At 36.0% G+C, this 11,536-nt stretch overlaps 1 protein-coding gene across 1 annotated transcript in view; it reads right to left on the bottom strand.

Annotated features, from left to right (window-relative positions):
- LOC109708002 (wall-associated receptor kinase 2-like) overlaps window positions 1-2,146 on the bottom strand; it is a 10,461-nt gene extending 8,315 nt beyond the window's left edge. Inside the window, exon 1 of the mRNA XM_020229554.1 lies at window positions 1,232-2,146. Within this exon, the coding sequence (XP_020085143.1) occupies window positions 1,232-2,135 (904 nt within the window). The 5' untranslated portion in view covers window positions 2,136-2,146. The remainder of the gene's footprint in view (window positions 1-1,231) is intronic.

Here is an 11,536-nt window from a genome sequence, read left to right as displayed (position 1 = left end):
GAAAATAAAAATCTTACAAAATGTAAATAATATAAGCATTAAAAATTTTAAATAAAGTATATACATCCTTGTTTATATATTAGATAAAGAATTTTTCTATCAAAATTTCACTCTGATTTGAATATTTCTCAACCGTTTAAACTTCCAAACGGCTCACTACGGCCATTAAAAGTTATTGATTTGAGCCCATCTCGATCACTAGGCAAATAATATCGAAAAATCGCGGTTAATTTATTTGTCTACGCTACTGTCACAATACTCTAGATCAAGTTTACTGGGCCGATCGGCGATTCGAAAGCGCACATCGAAAACGAGCTGGAAGCACGGAAGGCTCCGTACTTCCGATAGGCATCTAGGCCTCACATCTCTCTCTCATCTCTCTCTTTATATAATCTAGAGTATTTGAAGTAGCTAGAAAATAAATTTTATTATTTTTCGATATTAATTTACCTAGTAAACGAAGGTGGCTCAAAATCAACGCGCTGAAAATAAAAATCTACAAACGTGATAATATTATACATTAAAATTTTAATCAAAGATATTGATCTTGTTTTATATAGTATAAGAATTTTCTATCAAAATTTTCACGTGATTTGGATATTTCTACACCGTTAAACTTGCAAACGGCTCACTACGGCATTAAATTATAGATTTTGAGCCCTTCGATCCTAAGGCCAAATTAATATTCGAAAAAATAAAATTTATTTTTAAGGTACTTCCAAGAAAATCATAGATCAAGTTGTAACGGAGTCGATCGACGATTCGAAAATCGCCAACATCGAAAACAAGCTGGAAGCACGAAGCTCCGTGTCCGATAGTATAGTTAGTGTTCACACCTATCCTATATATTATTGTATTAATTATATATATAATATATATATATATATATATATATATATATATATAAATATATATAAAAGAGGGGCAGAGAGAGAGAGAGGTCCATCATGGACCTCTTCTCACGGGGTCCACGAGGTGGAGCAGACCTCGTGGACCGCGCATTTTTTTTCAAAAAACTTTTTACAGACAACCAAACAAGAGAAAAAAAATTTTCAACCGAAAATTTTTTTTTTCAGAAAAATTTTACAGAGTTCCAAACACACCCCAAAGTATCTGTTTGGCCTAGCAGTCGCGTAGAGGTTACCACCAAAAAACCGCTTTCCGAAAACTGCTTTCTTAAAAAGTCGTGCAGTGCGGCCAAAGAGAGAGAACGGGGGACAGAGATGCAAACCTCGGCACCCATGTGGTAGATAAGGATTGCCTTGATAGCCCTTTGAGCAATTGCATAGATAGCCGGGGCCGTTGCCGGAGTCGACGCACTCGCTGTTGTCGCTGACGCAGGCATAGGAGGTCCGGTTTCGCCGGGCCTGCCGGCACGTCTTGTTTCTCACAGCCCAGTCGAGCACCAGCGGCAGCTTTCTGTCGCGCAGCGCACCTGTCGTGACGTAGGAGGTGCTGAACTCGAAGGCACCTTCCTCCACCAGCATGGCGTAGCTGCACGGGCTGAACCAGTACGTGTCGGAGCTATTGAAGTTGTCCAAGAACCACACGTAGTAGGAGTTTATGCCCTTCGGGATGGCGCTCTCGCAGCAGCCCGTGCCGGAGCACGAGCCGTTGGTCAAGCTCCCCACGTCCTCGCACAGGGTGACGCACCCGCTCCAGTATTTATGCGTCTTGTGACTCAGTGTGACGAAGGCTGCCGTATGGCAGCCGACGGTCGTGAACTTGTTGAGGGTGCTGGAGAACCGGAATGGCGATGCCGTGAGGTTGATAGGCCAGCTCTTGTTGTACGTCACGGTGCCGCTTGCGGCGTCGTGGCATTGCGCCGACACGCGGTTGAAGATACGGGCTTGGCCCGACGATAAGGAAATGCTCTTGAACTCGACGTCGTTCAGGAAGGGCTTGTGGGTGCCGTTGCTTGAGGTGCAGTTGAGTGTGAAGCCGGCCTTCATCGAGCAGTTGGGGCCGATGCCGAAGGGGTAGGGGACCTCAACGTCGCCGCAGCGTTGCTGGCACCCGGGTAAGGCATTGCTTGGTGCTGAGGCGGATGCGAGTTGCATCACCAGGAGCTGAATCAGAAATAGTACCCACAGAATAACAATTCCGTCGGTAACACAATTTTCATTACGCTCCATAGTTTTAGCTCTCTCTCTCTCTCTATTCAAATTGTTTTATAATTCCTGCTTGATATGGTGCGAAGGGGTCCTTCTTATAGGGCTAATTGTTAGACCATCATGCACTACTACAACTCATTCAACAACTTATTTTATTACTAATTTTGTCTAGTGCAGGTAACAAAAAATTTGATGATCAGTATTCGAAGTTCCAAATTTGAATCATAATTAATTTATATTTTCAACTAAATTTATTTCTTTAAAAAATAAATAAAGCGAATGGCATAATATCTTTCTCTACAAAAAAAAACTTATTTTATTTATCCTTTTTAGCTATTCTTTTATCTTTTTTTTAAAAAACTAATTGGAATCAACCTTAAGAAATTACCAAGCTCTATAGACACGTATAGTCTCCGCATAGGCTTCTTTTTCCCTTTTCTTTCATTTCTTTTTTTTGTTGATGAGTTTTCAACCTCCCCTTTTTTTAATTGCCCTGCAAGCATCTTATTCTCCCGTTCATTTTGACGCAAATTGACAGGTGGAAAATATCACTCTTAGAATGGGCGGCGTATGATTAACATTACTATTTTAATATTATTTAGGATTAATTGCATACACGTCCCTGCAAATATAGTAAATTGCATATATATCCCTGTAAAACTCAACTTTCATAAATTGTACCTGCAAAAGTCCTAATGTATTCAGATATATTTTTCTGGTTAGGATCTGTTAGAGAACTATTAATTTTTTAACAGTATGCTTGTAAAATGATAATTTTGCCCTCACAAATATGTCTCTCCAAAAGTACTCCCTCTTCCTCCTTTTCTTCCTCTTCGGGCCGCGGGAGCGGACGGCGGCGGCGGCGGATCATCGACGACGACGACAAAGAAGAAGAAGGAGGAGAAGAGGAGGATACGAGGAAGAAGAAGGAGGAGGCGACGGAGGCCGGAGGAACTCGGAGGTGAGGGGGTTTGCGGGGAGGTTGCAGAGGTCGCCGACGGCGGAGGAAAGGCGGGAGGCAGCTGCGGCTACGGCGCAACACCAAGCATGGAAGCATTGCACGGCGCGCGGCGGCGGAAGATACTGCAAAGAGAAGGTGGCGGAGGTCGGCGTCGGCGGCATCGGTGGCGCTTCGGCGAGGTCGGGGTCGGGTTTGCCGGCGACGAAGAAGAGGGAAAAGGAAGAGGGAGAGGAAGAAAAAACGGGTAGATGAAGAGGAAAGAGGAAGAGGGAGAGGGTTTGCCACCGCGGTGAGGTCGGGGTCGGCGAGGTCGGGGTCGGGTTCGCCGGCGACGAAAAAGAGGGAAGAGGAAGATGGAGGGGAAGAGGAAGAGGGAGAGGAAGAGGGAAGAGGAAGAGGAAGAGGAAGAGGGAGAGGTTTCGCCGCCGCAGCGTGGTCGGGGTCGGCGAGGTCGGGATCGAGTTTGCCGGTGACGAAAAAAAGGGAAGAGGAAGCGGGAGAGGAAGAAGAATAGGGTAAAATTATAAATTCACCTTATTAATTAACCATGATTAAGTATTTTAACTATGATTAACGAAATTTCTCTAACGGAAATTAACGACAGGAACATATCTGAATACATTAGGACTTTTGTAGGAACAACTTATGAAAGTTGAGCTTTGCAGGTATATATCTGCAGTTCACTATATTTGTAGGAACGTGTATGCAATTAACCCTTTTATTTATATCGCACAATGTGATTCATAGAAAAATATCACTCCTAGGATGAGTATTGTATGATGTACGCTAAGGAGCATTGCTTTTTAATATAAAATCATCATAGTATTCTTTAGTGAGTAATGCTATTTGCATGTCCAAAATATGAGTGTAAATCTTATAGCCTTATATAGAAGGGCTATTTTTTTTTTTTTTTTTCACACCAATTTACCAATCAATTTTTCTAATATTGAAAGTCAAAAAATAGTGCTTAAATGCTAGGAGGAAAGAGAGAACACTAATGCATATTTTCAGGGGCGGAGCCAAAATGTTCCTGTAGGAGGACACAACAAAAGTCGGATCAAATGAAAGACTCACTAAGAATTAACCAAATCATGGACGATCAATTTACATGTATCTCATACTTTGTTCTACCTCCGATAATTATAAGCAAGTAAATTTTTTTATCTTTATAGTGATGTGAATAATTCAGAATGAGCCTTCTAGCCCAGTTCATTTAGCTTAGTTAATTGATTCATAAAATAAAAAACATTGCATAGCATAATTGCAATTAAAGATAAGTTTTAAGAAGCGAAAGCTGGTGAAAGGTAATCCGAGCACACCACAAAACCCTCTTGACACAACAAACAACATAAATAGGATTTTTAATTTGTATATATAGAGACTTTACGAAATCAATTGAGAAAACAAGCACTAGGTGAAAACTATAAAGATAACAAAGTGCACAAAAAATTTACGTGGTTCGGTCAACGTACGATATGTCGATCAAAGTTCATGGACAATATTTTCTTAAAATGTTCTTCGTTTAATCCACAACATAAAAAGTGTGAGTAGAATTGAATACAAAAGCTCGATCTTTTAGGGTTCTCCCACCTTTCTCCTATAACAAGGATTTCATAATAAAACTCTAAACCCTAAAGTAGGGGTTACATGGTTTTTATACCTCAAAATTTCAAAATAAAAGAAAATTGATTACTACTGTTTATCCAAATCTTCGATTCACTTAATTTTAACTGTTGATCTCTATTTATATACCCTCCATGAAATGTTCCTGCTTCACCCCTAAGCTTAAACCAAAATAGCTGGTCATGGAACTTGACATTCCAGATCAAGTTTCCTGTACGTCGTTATTGAAACTTAAACTTGAGTCATGGCCAAGAACATGATTTGTCAGGTTCCGAAACATGACTCGACAAATCGGCATTCGACACCTTTATGTTCTAGGAAATCTTTTTCAGGATTTTGATTATGACTGATGACTCGAAATTAAAAGAATAGTTAAGTCCTGAAACGTGACAATTAGTAAGGTTTAGCTTCGATTTTAGTCCCTCTGGATTAAGCGTCACATGCTTTAAAACAAGTGGAGACTCATTCCTTTTCGACACAGAGCACATGTATGGGTAGGCTCATATTAATTAATCTATGTATGATAATGAACATGTGAAAGCAACTTGATTGTATTATACTACGATAATGGTGAACGCATATATGTAGTGATAGTGGTAACATTATTTAACTATTTTTGCCATGATTGTGCAAACTTTTATAATGTAAAGTGGCTTTAAATACAATACTTAGGAATCGTTCGTTTCATATAAAACTGTAAACAATAATTATTTATAAAAATAAATTTTCGGTGTAAGACAATACTTTACTTGCTTTAATGTTTGATTTGTAGAAGATAAAAATTAGTTTTCTAGCCAAACTTAAATGGTTTCAAGAAGAAAAATAATGCAAACTATTTTATATATTTTCTTCTATCTATATTAATTCATGCTACTTATAAATAAATAAGGGAGTTTAGTGGTCTTTTTTTTTTTAACAAAAAATACCCTTCTCTTGTAATGTATTTTCGATCTGGTATAGAAGATCTCATCCATCTCTTTTGCAACAATTCACTCAGACCCATCCAATCAGATTTTATTTTCTAGACTGTTTTATAATGCAATAAATCTATGCTGTCTCATCTAATCTAATAGATGACAGAAAAAATATCTACTATTTTTTATATTATATATAATTACCCCGACCCTACTCTTTTGTAGATTTTAACATTCATTGCATTAGGTGTTTGTACCAAGTGTATCATATTAGAATATATGTTCGCACATAGTTTATATATGTACATCAAATGCATACAACAGGTCCTTTTTTTTTCCCAAAATATCTCACGAAATTCTAATAGTTATTTTATTATCATTCTCACATTCTAATAGATTTTTCATTATCTTTCCCACAAAATATTTGGGAAATCACAAAAGCATTTGTGCTTGTGACTTTTTAGCCGTCGGATTGTCTTAAAATCCGTACAGTATTAGTAACGGTGTGTTTCATTAAGTCCTCTTTATTAGTACTGTAGGGATTTTGAAACGATCTGATGGTTAAAACATCGCAAGTATATTGAACTCTTGTTAAAAGCACGCGAGCTCAACTCATAATAATATATAATATAATAGCGGCTTTTTCTTACCCCTTGATTATCACTCTATTTCTAAGATATTCTTCTAAATTTGAAATCTCATTAGTAAACTCTATACTTAGAAATATATTTGAAAGAATTTTCAAAACTCAATAACAATATTTTAGTTCGCTAGATATATATTAAACATTTTTGAAGTTTTAAAAGATATATTTGATATTATTTCTATACGATAATAATATATTTGTTTAGAAAATAAAATATTACAATAAATATACATGTAAAAAATGTGGTCAATTTGCATTAAAAAATTATTAATTTTGAGATTTTACAAAAGCAGGCCGACTTTTTGAATTTTGCAAATTCGGTCTAATTTTAAAAAAGATAACCAAATTATCCCTCTTTCGAAATACATAAAAAGTATATGCATTAAATGTTTTAAAAAATACAATTGACATAATATTGCTATAGCTACCTTTTAAATGTTTTGGGAAAACGAAATTCTCATCTAAAATATAAATAAAAAATTTCAAATAATAATAAAAAAAAAGAATATATAGAATGTCCCTTAAATAGTGCAACATCTTTTCAAACTGTGAAATATTTTCTTCTAAATAGTGTAATATTTGTGCAAATTGTATAGTATTTTGCACAATTTATATAATGTCGCATAATTTTTATATTAAATTACGAAGAATATAGTATATTACTGTTAAGTAGCATAATATATTTTAAAAATCATACAATATATGTATAAACGGTATATATGTTGTACTATTTGTATAAATATTTATACTATCTATGTAAATATTGTACTATTATGAAAAAATGTTGCACCATTTAGATGATATATTGCATACTTTTAAAAAAAAAAATTAAATTGTATTGTATACTAAATAAAGTGTAAAATTTTTTAGAAATGACAGCTGCTAAAAGATGTTGAAATATATAAGGGGTATTCCATTTTTTCTTTTTTTTAATTATTTGAAGTTTTTTATTTCTATGTTAGATGAGAATTTCGTTTTTCAAGACATTTAGTAGATAGATGTAATAATAACTTGTCAGTTGTATTTTTTGTATTTTTTATGACATTTAATGTATTATTTTTTATGCATTTTGAAAGAGGGATCGTTTAGTTATTTTTTAAAGAAATCGGATCGAATCTGAAAAGGAAAAAAAGAGGGTCTATTTTTATAAAATTTTAAAATTAGTGAATTTTTTATGGGCCAAAAGATTTCACTTAATTCCTTTAATAAGCTCAAATTAGGAAGTGAAGTGGCATGCTTCTCGCGTGTTCTACGTGATCATGCGTGAGTTAGCGGACCTTGTGCGGCAATCCTATGCGTGGGCATTTTGCCATTCAACATTTCATTTTTTATTTGGAAAAGGTAAAAATAAAAACCTAACATTTTGAAGAAATCTATAAAAAAATATTTTATAATTTTTTTTCTTTTTTATATACAAGCAATCAAACATATGATTCGATTAGGTTTACAGAAGAACCTTTTTATAATCAGAAGTGGCCAAATTCAAAAGACGGTGCCTACTATCGTCAATGGCAAGTCTGAGGACAACACTTTAAGAGATTAAATTGAATTTTGCTTTGTACTCCCATTGAGAGAGAAATTGAGATATGAGAAAAAGAATAGCTAAACGAAAAATTCCGACCCTACGTACCCTCACACGTTGGAAAGAGCTATTTTATTCTCTCCGTCTTCGGTCTGACCCCTCCCTCGTCGCTTGTAGTGTTTAGCATCACTCTATAAAAAAAAAAACTCAATATCTTCTCTTCTCTCTTTGATTCCCTCAACAGTTTGATAAGTTCATCGTAATACTTACTAAAATTAGTATTTGACCTCAGCTTACTGTAAAAAGTAATAATAGCATAGTGTGATTTTGTAGTCATGTTGGCTTTTATTTTCGTTATTTTTAAGATATATTCGGAGCAAACATTCAATTTTAATGCAAAACAAGTTTTATTATATAAACACTGATATGAACCACGAGATATGACATGACTTGCATACAACAACTTGACAAAAGAATAGGGCACGGATACAACAGAAACATAAATAAAAATTTAATTTTAATATAAAAATCTATATTTATTTACATAAAATATTAGTAGAATTTTGCAAAGTGGTTCACCTTTTTTTCGTTTTTTATAGATTCTGACTGAATTTTTTAAAAACTGACCAAAATATTCTTATTTTGTCTCTTCTTGCTCTCTTTCTTCTCCTGCTTCCTCTTACTCTTCCTCCTCCACCTCCTTGCCAACATCGTGCTCCTCTCCTACCTCGCCCATGAGCTAGAAGACGACGACGAAGCTTGACTCGCTCATGGCCATGGTCATAGCCATCTTCGGTGTTCTCCCGTGAGTCGCCATGGTAAAGATGAGGATGGCGCCGCTTGAAGCATCGCTGGAGATGAAGACGGAGGTGACGGGAAGGGCAATGATCCCTAGTCTAGGATGCTTTCAAAGTAGGTTTGCCAGTCAGTTCGCAACTGTGGCGGATAATGGCTAAAATAATTATTTTTCATATAATATTCTCTGGTGCATCAAATGACACAAAATAAACGGTTCACAACAAATATTCTTCAAAGAATGATTATAGAATTTTTGTACTTAAATCGAAGAATATTGATCTTGTTTTAAATAATTCAAATAATTTTTTAACAAAAATCAAACTGATTTAGATTTTTTATACTATTAATGAGCAACACCTCGTATCGACTATTAAAATTAAAATATTGCGACCTTTGATCCTTAGATCAATAATATAGAAAAAATTTAAAATTTAATTTTTTAAATATTTCAACTGGTCTAGATCATGTGCAACGATACTGGTCATCGATTTGGAGGCTCCATTATTGAAAACATCAGTAGTAATAGAATTCATTTACTACTGATAGCATTCTTGTGACGCCTCACTTCCTAGAGAGCTAGCTAGTCATCCATCACAGGACTAATCTAGCTCTAACATGCTTAACTTTTCTAGCCTCTTGGACTTAGGCACCACTGAAAATATTATAGTCGGATTTTTAGAAACTCACAAGTATCAAACAATGTGAGATTTGTTTCCCTAACCTGAATCGATCTTGTGGGAAGCCGCGCTCCACCCACAGTATTCATGGGCCGGAGAGCCATACTCTGCCCGCTATATGATCCTAACTTAGTCGAGACCCATCTCATACTTTCTGCTAGTGATTGGCTCTGATACTAACTTTTACGTCCCACTTCTTAGGAGATCACTAATCCTAAGATAACTCTAGCCCTGTCATGCTTGACACTAAAGAGCTAAGTGTGTAGGAATAGAATAGTCCTAAAATGAATGACCCCCTCGAAAATGGGATATCACAATTCTAGTCTAAAACTTATGTTTAACTTATATATCCCACAATTCTAGTCCAAAACTTATGTTTAACTCATATATCCAATCATATATAATGATTATATAAATACAAAAACTTATGTTTTAAAAATAAGGTGGCATACTATCTGCTTTATTAAATTTTTTTTGAGAAATAAACTTAGCTTGAAATTAAAAGTAATAAGACTTCGAACTTGAGACACGGCAGCTACGGACCGTTGATAAGTACAAAAACTTACTGTAGCTACAATATTCAAGGGTTGGATCAAAAGCAACAGTGTTTCTAAGTAAGAGTAATTGGCGAATGGTGCTAATAAAAGAGCCCTGGAGTTTTGATGTGATATAATCTTTCTAATTAATATGTTGTTAACGATATTATTCCAAGTGACTATACTAAGATATAAAACCCATCTATATCAACTTCCAATATATGATACTATGGTGTTACACTCTTATTTCTTTTTCTCCTTAATGATCATTAATTGGATTCTAAGCTTCTTATCATTAAAAGACCTGATTTTGACATTGGCGCATAGATTTATTAAATTTTGTTATTGTATATATGCTTAGACATTCTCAACTGTGACGGGTGGGTTTAAGATGGACTAAGAATTTGCTCCAATTATGTTAAAATTTGGCGCATAGATTTATTAAATGTTGTTATTGTATATATGCTTAGACATTCTCAACTGTGACGGGCGGGTTTAAGATGGACTAAGAATTTGCTCCAATTTTGTTAAAATATATCTTTTTATAGTAAAATTTTGATACTGTAGATTCTTATGTGAGAATAGTTAGGATTTTATTGTTTTAATTGTTAATTTAATATGAAAAATTCGGTTGCATATTTTAGAGACTGATATTGTATATTATTTTATACGAAGTAGACAATTATATATTATTACTATTAAACTTAAAAGTATATTCTGTTTCATTAAAATTAAACTTCCGTGAAAGGAAAAATGAAACACGGGGAGAGACAAGGAATATTTTGAATTTTTAAACTTTATAAGATTAGAAGATGTCACGTAATATTGTTTAAAATAAATCGCTCCACCATATCTTCGTTTCTAATTATAAAAAGAGCCAATCTCTATGTAGTATCCTTATACCTATGTATAGGATGACACGTGCCCCCATGCATGCATGCATGCATGCTTATTCATCAGAGGGTTGCAACATCTGCCTCCTTAATTAACTTTGCATTTTCTTCTCTCTCTCTCTAGAACCGAGTGTGTGCAAGGTGGAGTTCGGGTGGAGTTTCGTCGCCGACGTGGTGCTGCGGAGCCGTTCGGGCGCACGTTGTGTCGTATTGGTGCTGTGACGAGCTTGGGCGGGCGTGGATTTCCGTCGTCCTCGACTTTGCGCCGACTCTTGAGGATCTATCGAGGTGAGTGCTCTGTGGAATTGCTGCGCATACTTCGGATATCATCAATTCGAGCTTAAGTGCTGATTCGCAGGATCTTGTCGTCGACTGTTAGTATTTCAGCTCGTACGCGACGTAGGAGCATCGGATTTCGACGAGATTTGGTTCGTTGAAACCGAGACTTCGAGACGAATCCATAGGATCCTTACTCGGCCGATTTGGAGAAGGTTTGCTCTGTCGAAATCCCTTTTTACTGAGTTGCTGTTTGCCGAGCAGATTTCAGAGATGCTGTTTCGCAGGTTCCAGCGTCGACGGGTTAATGCCGCTAGAGCTTCAAAGCAAAAACCACCGCGGCAAGCTCCAAGTATGCGTAGGGTAATTCTTCTCAAATCCTTTAATTGCCGTGAAGCATAAGCAATCACCCTATCATGCTGCATCAGCACGCAACCAAGTCCACTGTGCGAGTGCATCACTGTAGATCACAAATCCATCCCCCATCACCGAAAGGGAAGGATAGGAGATGATGTCACTCAGTCTCAACTCGTCAAAGCTCCTTCTGACAATCATCCGCCCAAACAAAACGAATCC

The sequence above is a fragment of the Ananas comosus genome, linkage group 3 (genome assembly GCF_001540865.1).
Source record: "Ananas comosus cultivar F153 linkage group 3, ASM154086v1, whole genome shotgun sequence".
Lineage (NCBI taxonomy): Eukaryota > Viridiplantae > Streptophyta > Magnoliopsida > Poales > Bromeliaceae > Ananas > Ananas comosus.
Note: the sequence above shows the minus strand (reverse complement) of the source record. Positions and strands in the feature narration are given on the sequence as shown.